Raw genomic sequence first — 19583 nt, 5'->3', positions numbered from 1 at the left:
AGTATTATTTTGAAATTCTAGGATGCCAAGTATCCCTTTGGTTCACTACAGATGTCTGGGCCTTAGATGCAATAGGCCATGTATCAAATTCATCAGTAGTACATAACCTAATACTTTATATCTTTACAGAGAGGAGTCCACTTGGGAACAGCTATTTGAAGAGCAAGGACTGGCCAGGCACAATCTGGAAGCATTACCCTGAACCAAACTGCATGCCATTAGAACACTGTTGTCATGGATGAGTCACCCCACTAGTCCCCTTGCACCATGATCAGACTCGGATGCTGGATGACTGATCGACGCACTCCACCTGCTTTCTCCAAGTGTTTTGTCACATGAGAAAGATAAACTACTATCCAACTGATGAGGTATTGTGAACATCAGGAAATCCAAAGCTACAATAATTTAACTGATAAATTGTATTTTTCAAAATACAAAAAAAAAAAAATACAAAAAAGGATAAAAATGGAGCTTTCGACCGTTTGCCCAACAGTCCTCTTCAGCCAACTGAATAAAAATACTTCTTTTTCTCAAAAAGACACGTTGAACAGAATTTTCGTGACAGTTGATCCAGGAAAACATCGAACAATCAGTCGGTGTGGACTTAGCAGTTATGTAATGGCTGTTTCCCTGTATCTGTGGGCCAACCATTGTGATCTTCTTAACGGCTGTTGATCGACCATACGGTGCTCATTACTGGTGACTAGGTGGTTTGTGGGTGGAGAAAGAGTTTCAGCATCGGTGCCTGTTGTTTCTGCACAACTGCCACTTCGACAACCTGTGCTGGGAGAGATGAGGGGGAGACAGTATCAGGGGCCTTGAGAAACTGGCTGAAATTTAAATTTATGGAATGACAGACTAGCCTGTCTGTATGTATGTCCTCCTGCATAAAGCTTTATTGCCATCTAATGTTTTGCAAATATTTATCAAAGCCCCTCCACTACTCTTCTATGGCCTACTTGACTACTTCTATATATAGTTTTAGCTCCCTCCCAATCCATGATGTGATTGTTCTCCCAACAACGTTTAGCAATAGCGCTGTTTTGAGTGAAGTCCCTAACCGCTTTTTTATGTTCTTGCAATCTAATGCCCTTCCCCCTACCTGTCTCCCCAAAATAAAGTAAATCACAGAGCTTGCATTTTATAGAATATACTCCTGTGTCTCTCTTGTTACTATCACTATCAATTCTGTGGCTGTTATTCGTATTGAATTTGGATTTGTTTGAATTTTCATATGTGAAAGCTACTTTAACAATTACCTGCACTATTGATTAACTGGGCTTTTGATTTTACTTTTTCATGATATGGAAGCGTTATGAATCTCTTACTGTGATCAATCTGCTTGAGTGAAGGGTTGTAAAACTTTTCTTCAATAAAATGGGGTAAAGCATCTCTATGTTTCAAAATGGGCATCTAAATATTGTGGTCACAAACTTCAAGAGCCCAACAGCCATGTTAACAACATTTTCCTTTCGAATGTTATGATAGAATAAAAATGGGCAATTTCATCATTAGTCTTTTGGTAAATATTGTTTTTGTGTTTGATTGTGAAGAACTTTAGAAAGAATTTGTGCCTGATTCCTGTTCAGATACAACAAATCAAGTTTCACTTCTGAACAGGAATCAGAGCACAAATTACCTTTTTGGATGTCCTAGTTTTTCACAATCCAAACACAAAGAAGTCTGAATTTCTATTTGCCAAAGCTGACTAATGCAGAATTATATCGCCCATTTTTATTCCTATCATAGCATTCAGATAAATAAAAATATCATTGTTAACATGGCTGTCAGCTCTTAAAGTTTGTGACCCACAATATTTAGATGATGAAATTGCCCATATTCAAAATACTTTTAGTAAGTTGAGTTACCCTGCCCATTTTATTGAGGATGCTTTGTCTAAGGCTAAGAAAAAGTTTTACAACCCTTCACTCAAGCAGACTGATCACAGCAAGAGATTCATAACACTTCCGTATCATGAAAAATTAAAATCAAAAGCCCAGTTAATCAATAGTGCAGGTAATGTTAAAGTAGCTTTCACATATGAAAATTCAATCAAATCCAAATTCAGTAAGAATAGTAGCCACAGAATTGATAGTGATAGTAACAAGAGACACATAGGAGTATATTTTATAAAATGCAAGCTCTGTAATTTATTTTATTTTGGGGAAACGGGTAGGAGGAAGGACATTAGATTGCAAGAACATACAAAAGCGGTTAGGGACTTCGCTCAAAACAGCGCTATTGCTAAACATTGTTGGGTGAACAATCACATCATGGATTGGGAGGGAGCTAAAACTATATATAGAAGTAGTCAAGTAGGCCATAGAAGAGTAGTGGAGGGGGCTTTGATAAATATTTGCAAAACATTAGATGGCAATAAAGCCTTTATGCAGGCAGACATGCATACAAACAGGCTAGTCTGTCATTCCATCAATTTAAATTTCAGCCAGTTTCCGATACTGTGTCTCCCTCCTCTCCCTGCACAGATTCTCAAATTGGCAGTTGTTGCAGAAACAACAGGCACCGATGCTGAAACTCGTTCTCCACCCACAAACCACCTAGTCACCAGTAATGAGCACAGTAAGATCGAGTGACAGCTGTTACAAAGATCACAGCAATTGGCCCACAGATACAAGGAAACAGCCATTGCATAACTGCAAAGTCCACACCAAATGATTGTTCGATGTTTTCCTGGATCGACTGTGACGAAAATTCTTTTCAACGTGTCTTTTTAAGAAAAACAAGATTTTTATTCAGTTGGCTAAAGAGGACTGTTGGGCAAACGGTCGAAAGCTCCCTTGTTTTTATCCTTTTTCGTAATTTTTTTTTTTTTTTTTGTATTATTTTGAAAAATACAGTTTATCAATTACATTATTGTGGCTTTTTTACTCATTATTTTCGATCACAATATAGTGATGCATCACAGATAATACAATAAACAATGATATGCACATTCATAACTATCTTCAGTTTAGTGAAAAATCATCCCTAAATTTAGTTAAATCAAGAATGCGTCTGCTGACCTTCAATGCACCTGAACCAGTGAAAGCATGTTACTATATAAATGATGCTGTATACTTTCATCACCAACACTAACCTCCCGCGTGATCTGTTGTTGACTAGCAGTTCAGTCTTGTTCAATCACACCAAAGTTAACATCCTGTACTTCTCTTTTCTTAAAAGCAAATGCTCAGTGCATCTAAATGTTCAAAGATTTGAGTGTGAATATATTATAAAAGGGCAACACTGTTGCAATTCCAACATCATTTTCACCTTAAAAGTATGCAGTTATCTTAGATAAGTAATCTTGCAACTGCAGGTTAGCTTAAGCCATACAGTAAGACAATTTAGGCCCACAGTAGTGTGTACAGAGTGTAAAAGAATTTTGATACATAAAACATTATATCAATATAGCAATAAAGTACAAATTAAGTGGATTAATATTAATTGTTTGTTTGTGTATTGTGGCTACCTTTTTAGTTGTGAAAAAGTCACAACCTAAATTTTAGCTGCTTTTAAACATACTGTGTACATGAATTAATAATATATGAGTCAAGAAACAAATACTGTACAAAGGTTTCAAGTCACCTTAAGTGCATTAAAGAGAATATAAAACCACCATAAAAAAAAAGTGGTTCTTTTGGCACACAAAGCACACCATATTTTGAGGGAGGAGATGCCAAATGTTTTTGCAGTAAAGTTCACTTCCTAAAACACTACTGGAATCTTAATCTTTTAAATCTGGTTGTGATTGTTAGAAATCAAGCATTGTTGTCTGTGTAGCATATTACTGTATGTCTTACAGACTTGAAGACTACATGCTTTTTAAGTAGAAGGAACAAGAACAATGTTCACCCTGCATAATCTCAAGACCACATATCTCAAGCCACTTTGGTTTGGTCCCTGCAAGAGGATGAACCAGTCATTTCAATAGAAGGAAAGGGTCATTTTTAGTTTTTCATGCTCAGTACCTAGTTGGAAACTTCAAAGAGTATTTTCCAAGGGCTTTTCTGTGTTGTGTCCTCCAATGGTCCCAATTGAACAAAATTTGTTCTCTCCATAAATTTTGACAAAATACTTTCAACCAACGCACTGTTGTAGAGGAAGAAGAATATACTGAATTTGAATTCAGTTCTCCCTCTTTAAAACCATTGTTTCAGGTAATCATTTAACACTTCCATTTTATCAAGAAACAGAGGGACATGGACATTGCATTTATCAACTCTAGTGTTTCAATGAGGTTTAAACAGTCCTTAAGAGACCAAGGATAGGGTCAGGTTGAGCGACTTGCGCTTATGATTGGCCAGTTACCCATCATGGTGCTTCCTGAAACAGGAGCTTCATTGGCTGTATTGTTACCAGTGCAACAAGATGGAGGACAAGGCCAAAAGCTTAAAACGGAACCACTACATCACCATTAAGAGCCAGTAAAGCAACAGCCTTGGTACTTGTCAACACCAACAAATACCAGGAAAAATCAGACCTAATCTTGGCTAATGATTCTAAATTTAAGCAAATCATCAAGAACCATTCTTACCAGTGCAGCAAGATGGAGGACAAGGCATGTTTAATGAACCACATCATCATTAATAGGACCACAGAAAGAATCAACACCAACAAATACCAGGAAAAAATCAGACCTTGAGCTAATGCATGCCCTTAGATACTCCCTGACCTTGGTAATCTGGATATATATATATGGTAATGTTAAAAACTCAAAAGCCTGGAAGCCCTCTACCGCCCATTATCATCCCGATAAAAACTGGCATACAACCTGGCCAAAAAAAGTTAATGACCACCCCACTATTTATAAGCCAAACAGGTATTGCCTCCAATCATCCACAGACTTCCTGCTGGAACTCCAAAGCCCCTTTTCAATGGCATCACTGCTCCGCTGGAAGTTGAGGGCATTTTTACAAGCCTCCCTGTCAATGAGACATTTGGTGACAGATTGTGTAGATGAGGACATCCAAATGTGAACATTCAAGAGAAGGTCCTGAGACCTTTCTAGAGACATACAGACACCATCAAAACCCCATTCATCACAATTGGGGACCATTTATACTGCCAGAATAACAGTTTGGCAATGGGATCCCCACCTGGAGTCCTATTTGTTAACTTCTAAATGGGCATCTTCGAGGCTGTCATAAGTATGATTCCCTACACCCCAATATCACTGTCAGATTGAGGGCCCAAAAACCCTACACAGAACTTCTGAGGAGTGCTCTGTCCTTCACTCTGCATGTAAAAAGCACTGATGGTGTCCTCTCTTTGCTACATCAGACTGATTGGGAACACTACTGCAGTTCACATAAAAACTAATGAATCCAAGCCTCTGCTTCAACAGATTGATTGCTTGGACAGGTACCAGAAATCTCTGGTGGATACTTTCACCAAACATGCCTTTACCCACTGTTCCACTTGGAGGAATACTACTAAAGAGATTGAGGCATTGGCACAAATACTCAATGGCTTCTCAAAGAAAATGAAGCTTCAGCACAAATACTCATCAACAATGGCTTCTTGAAGGAAATAGTCTAGTCTAACAGCAAACCAGAATTATTACATTAAATAAATGGCATGCCAATGAAAACTTTTATTAAAAAAGATGGTGTAACTGTGTCTGGGGTCATATTCACCAAGAATACACCAGTAGAATCCCCCCAGCCTCACCTATCAATGCATCCAAAGAGGGTCCCAATGTCTCTGGATGAAGCAAAAACACCTGGCAGTGACAATTCAACCCAACCAGACTTCTGTTAAACTTAAACCCACTCCCTACTATATATGCCTGTATACTTTCACATTCTACTCGTTTCCTGCCTACATGCACATTGAGAGGTAAGAAATAACAAACAATGGCAGAAATATAATATCTTTCCACAATCTTTCAATAATTTGTTTTGTCCATCTGTTGATGAGAATAAAACAAGAAAAAGAGAAGATTAGTGAATGAGTTGAATCAAATAAACAGCAATTGTTTTAATCTAAACATTGCATTCTTTTTACGGCATAACTTTTCTCCACGAGGTATGGCAAGACTCGACAAAAATGGTGCATTTTCACATGAATGAGTTCGTCTCCATGAGCTGAATTTGATCGGTCATGGTAAGCTTGTCTAGTTGTATCATCAAACCATGGTTGGTCATATTTACTCGATCTTGATGGCCTTTCTAGTGACACCTAACCAAAATAGTAATTGGCATTTGACGCAACTCCCACTGGGGATTTGGATCAGATATTGCATCTGAAATATTAAGTGCATGACAAGCTTCAATAATGCACTCCCACTTGGCTCTAGATTTCAGCCAGATCATTTTTTCAATGGAAGAATTAGAAATATAATGAATAGCAGACATGTCCACCTAAATGGCACAATGATCGGAAATGCCCATACACTCACAGGCCTTGGACTTGACAATAGCCGGAACATTTGTGGCCTGTGTTGTTGGTAACTATAGCAGTACCAGATGCACGATCATGGCTAACTTTAACCCAGGAAGGGGAGCCAAAAAGACTCACAAGGTTCTCCACCCTTCTTAGATGATGGAGAAAGCAGCTACTCTTGCCTGGGCTTCTGAGGCTGAAGTTTTCTTTGTACATGAGGTCTAAACTTTTACCAGAAATATGCATGGGTTCCTCAGTTAGCTGGACAGAATCAGAAGGTACACAGAACTCGAGAACAGATTGGCCATGTTGATCAGTGAAATCTGAATTCTCACTGTGCTTCTGGGGTATTCAAGTGATCAAGTGGTGGTTGGATGAGATATGTTGACATGGGCAAGACCACAACCGTGGGCCTCTTGGTGTCTTATCAAGTCAACAGAAAACTAGAAATGAGTCAGAGGGTGAAGCAGTTGGAATTACAACCCCCTTGAGGGACACAATATTTGCATGACACAATCAACTGCGTCCTATACTTTTTTTTTCCTGCCCTTTGAGTACTTATGTAATGGGTTTCAATAAGGTAATGGTTTATGGATTACATGAATACACAGCAGTTCCATTCCACTGAAAACTATAGGAACTAAACTGTCCAAACACACTATTGTAAAAGCAACTAAATATTGTTTAAGCAACAAGCAATGAAGCTGATTTTCACAAAGTGAAATAATTGATGCAAAAAATCATATACCACACTAATTAATATTTGCTCTTTTGGGTGCTATTACTAGCTTGTGTGGCCTCTGAAATAAATACATGTGGTGCTTTACATCTGACTTTCTTTGCAATTACAATTTCTATAAGTATAATAAAACTCATGTCAAATGCACTTACTGGATGATGAGGATGATCCTTGCCCTTAAAAGAATATCGTGAATGACTCTTCAATCGGGATGGTCGAGATTCAGGTGTCAACTCTACACTTGTTAGAAACCTAGAAATGTAAACAGTTAGAATTGTATAAAACTACTTATTCATACAAAACAGCTGTGGAAAATCAAGGAGAACTGGTTTTTAAATTAAATGTTTATAAAAATACTAACAATGTGCCCAGATGCTTTCATCTGTTGTTGGTGAACTTCTAAGTACTGTAAGGTGAATAAAAACATTTCCAATATCGTACAGTAGTCTTAAGTTTTGTTAAGACCTGGCCATTGTGCAGTCATTAGTCATACTTTACTGTTGTAATAACTTAGTCCTCCATCTCTTCTGCTTCATTCTCACTAAATTGTGCTCCCATTCCCAAATGCAATTACAGTTCTGGAACCTTCTGCATTCATGTTGATCCTAGTGCCTCTCTTCCAAGTACAGTGAATACTTTATTTTTCATGTAGCTCTGGGCTGTGCAAATCTTTCTCAGTCCTTCGTAAGATCAGGTCTATTTTGTAACTTTGTTAAAGCCTTTGACAAGCTAATTTTTTTCTAATTTCAGTTTTTTTCCAACTATTTCGCCATGTTTGTCTTGATTTTCAAGTATGGAAGGCTTGCTAGTACAGTACTGCCTTGTAGTCTTGCCTGTACTAGTATTTCAACATGCCCTTGATACTCTTTGTAAATATTTGTATTGGTTAGCTTGTGGTTTATGATTTAGCCTTATTACTGCTGTACTTGATAGAGAATGACTGAAGCAGAGAGAGAGAGAGAGGTTTATTTTATTGACATTGGTGGGATGCATTGTATGTGTAGCCGTGGAATTTCAGTGAGCCGCTCACTAAGGGTACCATAAAGGCTAAAATGGAGTAAAGAAGCAATGTTTACCAATAAAATGAACCTCTCCCTCTGCTTCAATAACTCTATATTAAGTATAGCAGTAATAAGGCTAAATACTGTACAAATAAAATTTAGAATTACATATTTCATAAATAAAAAAAAGGTTACATTTACTGTGAGTCCTTTATCCAAAAAGCAGGTAATTCAGTACTGTAGATCATTAGTTGATGAAGAATTTCAGTTGAGTTGAGTAACAAGAAACAAAACTAACTGCTGTGACCAGATGTGAAGGGCAGTATGAAATGCTTAGTTGCTCTAAAATTTTAGGAAATTTAATATTCTTCAGTGTGTCTTTTACTACCTTGTATAAAGTACATTCTTGAGCAGAAAATGTTAAGAGTGTATTTCCAAAACAGGTAGCCTGCATCAGCAAGGCATTAGGCTAGAAAAAACCTGTAACTACAGTTATGACTATTCCTGTCAGTAACGAATCTTTGAGTATCCCTTGAACTTTAAGTAAGCAAAAGTTGATGTTGCTACAGATGATGATAATAGACACCTTGAGAATGAGTTACTGGAATTTACAGTAAATGAACAAGAAGAGATGTAACAGATGCCATAAGTAGGGAAATCAGCATGCTCGGAAAAGGGCAAGGAACATGGTTGATATATTCTTGTCTATTGCAGAACTGAAGGGAGAGATATTTAGAAATATATCAAAGGGACAAAGGAAAGACAGAGCATTGGATGTGATGGAAATGAAATTATCAACATAAGAAAAGGATGGTGAAAGTTATGACTGAACAACACTATATCTAGAGTGGGACTTCAAACAGAAAATAGATAAAAGAACAATGACTGAACAACACTGTATCTAGAGTGGGACTTCAAACAGAAAATAGATAAAAGAACAATGACTGAACAACACTGTATCTAGAGTGGGACTTCAAACGGAAAATAGATGAAAGAACAATAGAGTACAAAATAAATTATGGGATGTAAAAATAAAATGGAGCTTTTAGGAGAAAACTGAAAAATTATAAATGAAATATTGTAACAAAGGATGACCATTAGTGGTGTACCATGAAGTCTTGTACATTACATTACAACAAGGATAGGAAATTAAAAACTACGAAATGTAACTTAGTACTGCATGAACCATAAGTATAGTTATACAGAAAAAAATACGTGACTAAAGAACAAAGGAATTCAAACAATATCCAGAAACTGTGAATATCATAAGGCAAGATGAACCAGATGATGATGCTGAGGTGTAGGCAGAGTATGATCAAGGTACTTGTTGATGAAGCTGTGGAATAGTGACAAAGAGAAACCAAAATGGGAAGACCGATTATAGAACCAATAAAGAGAAAGAAGGTGAATTAGACTAAACAATGAATAACCGTAAAATGGCAAGCGATACGGTTGAGTTACAACGAAAGGCTGAAAGGACAGAGAAAATTTAATTAAAGAAAAGTTTGGAAAAGAGAATTGGGAAAAAAAATTATAATGCCTAAGCTTGAATAAGGATTCAGCTATCAACAATTTGCATGGTGCAGAAGGCATTAAGAAATAATGACAAACATACTTCAAAGAACAGATGAAAATTACAAAAGAAGCAGTATTTTTGTGTCAAGGGAAGAAAAGTGTCTCTAATAGGTGGAAAGCAAGACCAATAGTAATAGAAATGCGTAGAAGTAAAATGTTAAAGCATTGTCTCTTCATACTCAGAGATTCGACCAAGTTCAATATGGGACTGACGCTCGACATACCTATTTGTGATAGTATTGGATTTTGTTTCAATAGTCATTTATGGAAATAAACAAAATTTCATGAAACTAGAACAAGAAAAACTGGAAGTGAGAAAGCTCAATGTGAATGGGATAAAAGACAAAATGGTGTGGTAAAGTTGGAAGTTAACAAATTACAGTCAGAAACAGGCATAATCAGCAGCTACAACAGATAACAATTTTCTGGTTTACTCTAGTTAAGGAAAAAAAGACTTAAGGAGAAAAGACTGGTGGAACACTGAAAAACTGAGTAGGTAAGAAAACCTGAGACATGTATTCAAATATGTAGAAGTGACAAAACTTTGAGGGTGGAAATTAACATAAAATACTGTGCAACAGGAAAGATGAAGGGGAGCGAGAAGAATTTGGACTGAGAGATAACAATGTACAGTATATGAGCCCTTACAAATAAGCAGACCCCTAACTATTGAAGGGGGGAAATGTATTGATTTGTGAATGCTGAATCAAATGACAACTGCTGCTTGAAATTTCATGAGGTTACAGATGAAAGTCCACTGCAAAACTAACTCTGCAAGTAACTCAAGACCCTCCCAAATTCCTGTGTAGTTAACCACAAACCATTTATTATTTACCAAATTAAATACAATACAGTACAGTATAATGTGCGACTTTTTCATTATACAGTACAGTATTAACAATTTATCAGATTCAAATAAAATACTAACAGAAAAAACATTTATAAAAATACCACTCACTTGATTCATATGTAAGTTTAAGAATATAAAATTCCACATCAGTCTCTCAAATGGTGATGTTGAGGAATGATGATGCGATATAAATATGCTGATGCACTTATTGTACAGTTATTAAAACTTACAAAGAAACACAAAAAATACACAAATGCTTATTAAATGTATGGCATTATCATTTATTCCATATGAGGAGCAGCACCCTGTGAGTATTGAGTGAAAGTCTGTACAACTTGACATTTTAAATTTGACAGTCAGAGTGAATAGAATGGTAAAATGATAAATTTGTACTGCAATGCTGTATATGATAAGGTAGAGTACCATTTTTGATATTTGAGACTGACATCATCTTTACCTTTGCACTTTTCTAAACTGCATATGATGATGTCTGCAGTTTGTAATCGTTTGTGTATTAACTTTTGTCTTTTTTAGTTTTTACTTATCATAAGTGAGTTGTGTATTCAGGTGATAAAACAGATTATGTACATTTTTTATACATGTATGGTCTACTGTAAATAGTTTTCCTACATTTCTAAGCCTATATGAGTCTTTAGCAGGTTTATGCAAGTGGCCATAAAGATCCAAAATGATTTTATTTAGTTCTTTATAAAATATCAACAAATAATCTCGTGAAACACGATGGTCAGTGGTACCTTTCCAAGATGTCTAGGAAGTTCAAACTCATATTACCTGGGCCCAGGAGAAGATTAAATTCCAAAACCTGACAATAGTTTTTCAAAATGGCAACCATTTTGCTGCCATTTATATTTTGAGAACAATTTTAGAAATTCAGGACTTACCTAACATGACCTGTGTGACCATGTGGTATGCCAACCATATTCAAAGGTGCCTGAACACGGTGTGTATTATGAGCAAGATGGGGCAGTGGTACTGTGATGATAACTCCTGCACTTGTTCCCACCCACAAGAGATCCTTACACGCAAGGAGAGAAGTCACTCTTAGGCATGCAGCCTTGTGTTGTCTAATGATGTCATCACAACCTGAAGGGGGGAATATTCAATATATTTTTAAAGAGATTTGAACAGCCAAAATATTACACTGAAATATGTAAATTTGAATAAAAAAATATTGTACATACACAACCCACTGCCTTAACCTAACCATCAAGTCATTTACTAAGTAGCACAGTTTAAGGACACAGCCAGATATTTACAAATTAATTACATGTGCAAGGAAACTATATTTTGGCCAAGGGAGGAATGCTCATAACTGAGGGTATAACCTACAATCTGTTTCAACTTATACAGTTTCAAGCTCTCCTATCAAACTCATATGCCTCACTCCCTGCAGGACAGGAAGGAGGAGGGACTTTGATGAATGACAATGATTTGCACCTATGACATGAATTGTTCAAGACAATTTGTAAGGATTTGTAGAAAATGCAAACCACTACTTCAGTCTAGACAGACTATTCAGGCAGGAAGACAACCGAAGAAAAAGTTCTCCTACAGTGATACAATGATCAGGTAAAAATACGACTGTACATAATTTGGTCCGTTTATTAGTCGACTATAGGATGTAGGAGTACTCAACCTGAATAGGGCTGTTGGTAAGATGGTCCTGTTATTAATCAACCATAGGATGCAGGACTGCTCTGCCTTTCTTATAAAACACCACTATCTTCATTATAATATGGTATGGCCCAGAAGCTCTTAGAATAGTCAGTGCTACAGATCAGTCTTAGTGTGGTGAGTTTTATGAGGACTAACATTATGAAACAATGGGGAGGCCATAGATGCACTGATAGACATAGTGGTTTTGAAATCATAAGTTACATGTTGGGAAGGTGAATCAATTCAGGGTTCACAGAAAAATTGCCTTGTATATCGCACTGATAATCACCAAAAGACTAAAAAATATCAGGAACCTGTAAAAGACATTTAAGAGGAAGAGGTGGGAAAAGGTCTATTTCCACCCCAAACAATTGGCACAATTTACTCAGTCAAGGAATACACTGCTTAAACATGGCTGTTGTGGTCAGAATCCAAACTTTGAGTTAAACTTTACCACCCTTAGTGAGACTTACTTTCTTCTTGTACACAGAGCATCAGCAGGACCAAACCTATTACTGCAGAGATCTTGTATGAGTTCTGCTCTTATATGGACAGCATAGCCAATGATTCAGAGATGATGTCCAGATGCTGCAAAAACTCAGTTTTAGTGCTGCTTTTCATATAAACTTTGTAAGTTAGCTGTCACAAGTTAGGGACCTGATTTCCACCACTGTTTTGCAAATGACCACAAGATAGATACTTGGTTTTTTAACGAAACTGGACTGCCCTGTTTGGTATTCCAAATAAAAATAATCAAGGATTCTTTGTTATTTTTAGCCTTGAAGCAAAGACTGTACAATATGCAGATGATGCAGCTCCTGTTTGATAATCACTTTCCTCTGAAAACTTTAGGCATAGTTGGAAGAAAATCATGACTTGTTTGTGAGGTTCCTATATCTGTTAACATCATGGCATTAAGGTAACAACTTCCAATCTTAATAGATTAAAGGTCGGGAATGCTGGTAACTTCCAGACAGGAGAACACTATGGCAACAAGGTTAAATTAAATTTGAAGTTTCTTCTTTGCAAAAATGGTAATAATGATTTAAATGCATGAAGATCCCTGTTAGGTCCTCCCCCCAAAAAGATTTACTGTATTTGAATTGGGCTCTTTCACTATCACAATCATTGAAGTGTTAACAGAGCTACTGCATGCTACTCACTCCACAAAGTGTCACAAATTACGTAACTGTATTTGTATGAAACTACAGGGAGTCCCCGGGTTATGCTGTTCCCGACTTATGGTGCCATTAAGTGGATTTATGGTGCCGTTACATGGACTTACGGCACTTATGGCACCGTAATGGCACTGAAAGTGCTATTTACTCGCATTATAATTATGATGCTTCTGGTTAGGGCAATTTTCGACTTACAGTGCGGCGCCGGGGATGGAACCCTTCACAACAAAATAGTGTATTTAGATAATGCCAGTACTTTGATGAGACACTGTAATGCTATATCTCTAACAGCAATGTTCTTTTCCCCCGAAGTTGTATCCCATTCAGTGACATCAATTGAATTATTGTTTCATGCTAATATAAAAGCAGATCAACATAAGGTTGGTAAATAACTTGTTATTCATGTTTACTGAAGTAAAACCCACTAACAAATGGGAATATATTATTAGTGGCCACCTGAACTCAGAGGTAAGCAACAGTTGCGGGAACAAAAAATCAAATTTTTAAAATGTACCAAGGAAAATTACTGGTTAATGCAAAAAGGCAAGAATCGTATTACCTGAAGAAATGACAAAAATGGAATGAAAATGCATGAAAATAAACAATATGTGAACACATTTGTAACACTTGACCACAGCTTGGAAACTGAATAGGTCAGTGGCAATGTTGGGGTCATACCCAATCTGAGGGGTGGACTTTACCTACCTAGAAAAGGGATTTTGACGAAGGAAAATCTATTTCTGGAGAGGGACCGTGTCACCCGATGAAAAGTCCATTCAGCACTTATTTCTAGGTAATTCCGTTTGCTAGATACCAGAGAAAGCTAAATGAAATGCTGGAGTTACTACCCCAGAGCGAGCTCCATCAGATGGAGTCGTGTATGGGAAAAGGGTGAACTACAAAACACGGAACCTTATCCTATAGAGATCCCAAGGTCAAAGTCCCACAGGGAGGTGCCGATTACAAACCCATGTACCACCACCCGTGGACAGCACACAAACACTGCTAGCCGCATTCCATGAAAGCAACACCCCACTAGAATGATGTTTACTATGGGAGGACATGACACATGATGGAGGTGGGTCATCGGGTGACCACGGTCCCCTCTCCAGAAATAGATTTTCCTTCCGTCAAAATCCCTTTTCTGGATCGGGTCGTGTCAGCGATGAAAAAATTAACAGAAAATAAACATAATTCTTAAACTAAAAGATAAAAATTCTAAGGGAACAGAAGACCGAAGGTCCAAAAAACTTTAATCACTAGTAACAATAACAATAATGTACAAAAAAAACTGATGTTAGCTTAAGATTAACATGACAATGTGAAAAAAGTACATAAACAAATAACTATACAATATTGAAAACCTTATAACAAATGTGTCATTTAGACAAATACATGGATAACACAGCCAGGTGAGAGTCAAGGCAAGCCTGACTGAAATGACCGTGAGGGATAACTGAGGCAGTGGAGGAGGAAATGACTAGGAATCAGAAAGGAAACCAGAGGGAGGGACAACGTTCCTGCACTTGTTCCCACCCACAAGAGATTTCAAACAGTGACGGAGAGAAAACCAAGGGTTAGGCATGCAGCCTTGTGTTGTCTAATGATGTCATCACAACCTGAAGGGGAATCATGTCAATATATTTTAAAGAGATTTGAACAGCCAAATATCATTACACTGAAATATGTCAATTCGAATAAAAAATCTGTTGTAATAGCAACCCCATGCCTTAACCTAACCATCAAGTCATTTACTGATAAAGAGAGGCCCAGAAGGACATGTGGGATATTTACAAATTAATAAGCCCTGTGCAAAGTAAACTAACTGGACACAGGGAGGAATCTTATAACTGCAGAGTATAACCTACAATCTGTTTCAACATACAACAAGCTCTCTATCAAATCTTCATTTTCACTCCAGGACAGGTAAGGGTTTGATGAATGACAATGATTTGCCCTGATGGACATGAACTGTTCAAGACAATTTTGTTGGGTTCCCCTAGAAAATGCAAACCACTACTTCAGTCTAGACAGACTATTCAGGCAGGAAGACAACTAAAAAAACGTTTTCCTACAGTGATACAATGATCAGGTTGATTATCGACTCTACATAATTTGGTCCGTTTTATTAACCAGCTATAGGATGTGGGGAGTACTGGCCTCAACCTGAATAGGACTGTTGGGATGGAGATGGTCTGTTATTAATCAAAACCATAGGATGCAGGACTACTCTGCCTTTCTTATAAAACACCACTATCTTCATTATAGTATGGTATGGCCCAAACCCTCTTAGAATAGTAAAAAGAGTTGCTAAGATTAATGTCTTACTGTGATGAGTTTTAAAAGGATTAACAGTTTCTTAATTGGGAGGCCATACATGCACTGATTGACATGAAGTGGTTTTGAAATTGTATTACATGTTGGGAATGGTATTGACAGTTCAGGTTAGCAAAATCCCTTGTATATCCACTGATAATCACCAAAAGAGTAAAAAATATCAGGAACCTGTTGGACATTTGAGAGGAAGAGGTGGGAAAAGGAGGTCTTGTTTCCACCCCAAAACAACTGGCACAATTTCAGTTCTAGTCAAGCAATACACTGCTGCATGGCTTTGTGGTCAGGGATCCAAACTTTGACCCTTAAACGTTACCACCCTTGTGAGACTTACTTTCTTCTTGTTCACTGGAGGATCAGATAGGACCAAACCTATTACTGTTCCAGATCTTGTATGAGTTCTGCTCTTATAAACAGAGCAATGATTCAGAGATGATGTCCAAATGCTGCAAAACTCAATTTTAGTGCTGTTTTTCAAAGGGAACAATTTAGACTCCTGACCCGGAACTTTGTAAGTTAGCTGTCAATTGAGCAGGACCTGATTTCCACCACCACTTTGCAAATGAGGGACAATTGATACTTGGTTTTTAACGAAATTGGACTGCCCTGTTTGGATTCCAAATAAAAATAATCAAGGCCATTCTGTTATTTTTAGCCTTGAAGCAAAGACTGTACAATATGCAGATGATGCTGCTCCTGTTTGATAATCACCCTCTGAAAACTTTATGCAGTGGAAGAAAATCATGACTTGTTTGAAGGTTCTTATCTGTTAACATCATGGCATTAAGGTAACAACTTCCAATCTTAATAGATTAAAGGTCAGGAATGGCCTTCCAGACAGGAGAACACTATATGGAACAAGGTTAAATTAAATTTGAAGACTTCTTTGCAAAAATGGTAATAATGATTTAATTGCATGAAGGAAGATCCTGCCCGGTCTCCCAAAAATTTACTGTATTTGATTGGGATCTTTCACTATCACAATCATTGAGGTGCTAACAGGACTGCATGTTACTCACTCCACAAAGTGTCACAAATTATGTAACTGTATTTGTATGTAACTCAGGAGTCCCTTGTCCTGTTCGGAGCCTTATGGATTTATGGTGCCGTTACGGACTTACAGTGCCACTCTGGCACTGTAATGGCGCTTCAGTATTTACTTTCATTATAATTATAATGCTCTGTTACGGCAATTTTCGACTTACAGGGCCCACCCACGGAACCCGTTCACAACAAAATAGTGTATTTAGATAATGCCAGTACTTTGATGAGACACTGTTATGCTATAACTCTAACAGCAATGTTCCTGCCCCCAAAGTTGTATCCTCTTGACATCAGATGAATTATTGTTTCATGCTAATATAAAGGCAGTTCAACATAAGGTTGGTAAATAATTTGTTATTCATGTTTACTGAAGTAAAACCCACTAACAAATGGGAGTGTATTACTAGTGGCCACCTAAACTCAGAGGTAAGCAAAGCTCGGAACAAAAATCAAATTTTTAAAATGTACCAAGGAAAATTATTGGTTAATGCAAAAAGGCAAGAATCGTATTACCTGAAGAAATTACAAAAAATGGAATGAAAATGCATGAAAATAAACAATATGTGAACACATTTGTAACACTTGACCACAGCTTGGAAACTGAATAGGTCAGTGGCAATGTTGGGGTCATACCCAATCTGAGGGGTGGACTTTACCTACCTAGAAATGAGAGTGCTATCTTAGTCTGCCATGCAAGTACAAAAGTAATAACCTCTTGCAAAGTAATAGTTTGTACTTCATATAGACACTAATCTCTGAAAATCCTAATGGATTAGGATTTTAAATCTTTGCTGACTATACTGCAATACTGTAAAGTGATCTATATTGCAGAACTGTTTCATCAGTGATTAATGTATTTCATGTTACTTTAGTTTGTGAATTCTGCTGACTTTATATTAGATCTTCTGGAAAGTTAATTAAATAGATTGTCAAAAATTTTAGCTTACCTGCAAGCATTTTGGTGACAGCTGGTGCAACGTTTACCTCACACAGGCATTCATATGTTACAGCATGATACAGTCGGACTGCAGCTGAATTGTGTACTGAGATCCATACACCATGTCCTGCAGACACCATGCACGAAACTCCCCTTCCATTTTCTCCTCCCACCACAAACGAATGCTGTTGAAAGTAAAACAGTTTTAAAATAAGATTTTAATTTTTCCTATCTGAACACCATTTAGGGCAAACCTTCAGTTATAAATACTGTAGTTACTCAATACACATTAAAATGGAAAATGGAAGTTGGAGGAAGTGAAGATCCTCCAGAACTAATGAAATCCCACACTTCATCAGTCAAATGTCTCATTCCCTTTTTCTGCCTGCCAAAGATATGTATCAATCAGACAATGCAAGAAGGCTCTGATTAAAAATAAAATGAAAATACCTCTGGCATATATTATTTCCAAACTGCTGTAAGGATTTCATTTACCATAAAATGTTATGATAAAGTTTAAAATTACAGTATAAGAAAGGATCACCAAGACACAGGGATGGAGAGAGAGAGAGAGAGAGAGAGAGAGAGAGAGAGAGAGAGAGAGAGAGAGAGAGAGAGAGAGAGAGAGAGAGAGAGAGAGAGAGAGAGAGAGAGAGGCTAACCTTGGTGTTAAGTACCTATGCAAAATAAACAACCTAGCTACAGAATTCTGAATATCCAATAGCTCTGTTGTTAAATACCTAAAATATACAATCATATTTTTAGTTCAATAATCATCATAATTACCATCAGTCATGTTTTAACAATCAAGTTTTCCCATTATTATACAAGGTTAAATATCCTGTAAGTACTGTTTAATCCTTTCACGTTGCGCACCTATCTTTTCTAATTCTTCACCCTGTCTCCATGATATTTTGAGCCATCCTACTGATATGTACCAAAACACTTCCATATATACCACTTCTCTAACTGCAGGCGCTCACCATGTTAAGATTGTCTGTTTTATGATATTCTAAGTTTACGCCAGCAACAGCGATAATAAACATCCAGCAGAAATTGTATACAACTAATTCCCTAGTGTCCAGTGTTGTCACAATTTTTATGGATACCTTCCTCTGTTTATGATGTGTTTTTAAGCATCTGCCATGTGTACCAAACACCCACTACTGGTGAGAAGACAAGGAAGGTAATTGCATTTGAGGATAAACCAGAGATAATCACCAAGCATGAAGGCGGACTACCTGTAATGGCCATTGCTAGGGAACCTACACTTTTGCAGTGATCCTGTTAAGTCTCTGGCAAAACTAAAATCGACTACTATCACCAAGAAAGGGACTGGGCTATCCAGCAAATTCATCTTACCAATTAATTCTTCAAACATTCTTCAAGTTTGGTGTGCTTTCACCTATGTACATTAATGTTGGTACTCATACAATCATTCTGTTTTTACTTTAAGTACATTATTCAATTAATTACAAGAGATATTCTACACTTTACTATGCAACAGGCTTTGTGTCAATGATTTTGCCCAACTGTAGGCTAATGTGAGCGTTCAAAGTATGTTTAAGGTAAGGTAAGGTAGGGTAGGCTATGCTATGATGTTCGTTAGGATATATGTATTAAAATGCATTGGTGCCTTGAGATATTTTTGACAGTTATTAGAAAATACAGTAACCTTATCTTAGCCTGGGGAGCATCTGTACTTGCCCCTTACCTTTTTATTATGCTATAAGGCACTGAAAGCTCACTTACCTGCATTCATGATTCCATTTCTGAACTAAAGTTAAGACAGTGACACTCACGAGTTAAGCACAATGATGATGATTCTAAAGTAATACAAGGAGAGAACTGAATCAGATTG

General features: G+C 37.1%; 1 protein-coding gene and 1 long non-coding RNA gene across 2 annotated transcripts in view; one reads left to right on the top strand and one right to left on the bottom strand.

Moving 5' to 3' along the window:
* The window catches only part of LOC136840704 (uncharacterized), a 105304-nt gene extending 104863 nt beyond the window's left edge, over positions 1–441 (top strand). The window contains exon 4 of the long non-coding RNA XR_010853707.1: positions 130–441. This is a non-coding gene — a long non-coding RNA (uncharacterized lncRNA). The remainder of the gene's footprint in view (positions 1–129) is intronic.
* The window catches only part of LOC136840703 (rho guanine nucleotide exchange factor 17-like), a 36228-nt gene that overhangs the window by 4470 nt on the left and 12175 nt on the right, over positions 1–19583 (bottom strand). Inside the window, exons 11-13 of the mRNA XM_067107505.1 lie at positions 17733–17907; positions 11455–11656; positions 7279–7378 (exon numbers count right to left, since the gene is read on the bottom strand). Of these exons, the coding sequence (XP_066963606.1) occupies positions 7279–7378; positions 11455–11656; positions 17733–17907 (477 nt within the window). The remainder of the gene's footprint in view (positions 1–7278; positions 7379–11454; positions 11657–17732; positions 17908–19583) is intronic.

Source organism: Macrobrachium rosenbergii, chromosome 8 (genome assembly GCF_040412425.1).
Source record: "Macrobrachium rosenbergii isolate ZJJX-2024 chromosome 8, ASM4041242v1, whole genome shotgun sequence".
Taxonomy (NCBI): domain Eukaryota; kingdom Metazoa; phylum Arthropoda; class Malacostraca; order Decapoda; family Palaemonidae; genus Macrobrachium; species Macrobrachium rosenbergii.
Note: the sequence above shows the minus strand (reverse complement) of the source record. Positions and strands in the feature narration are given on the sequence as shown.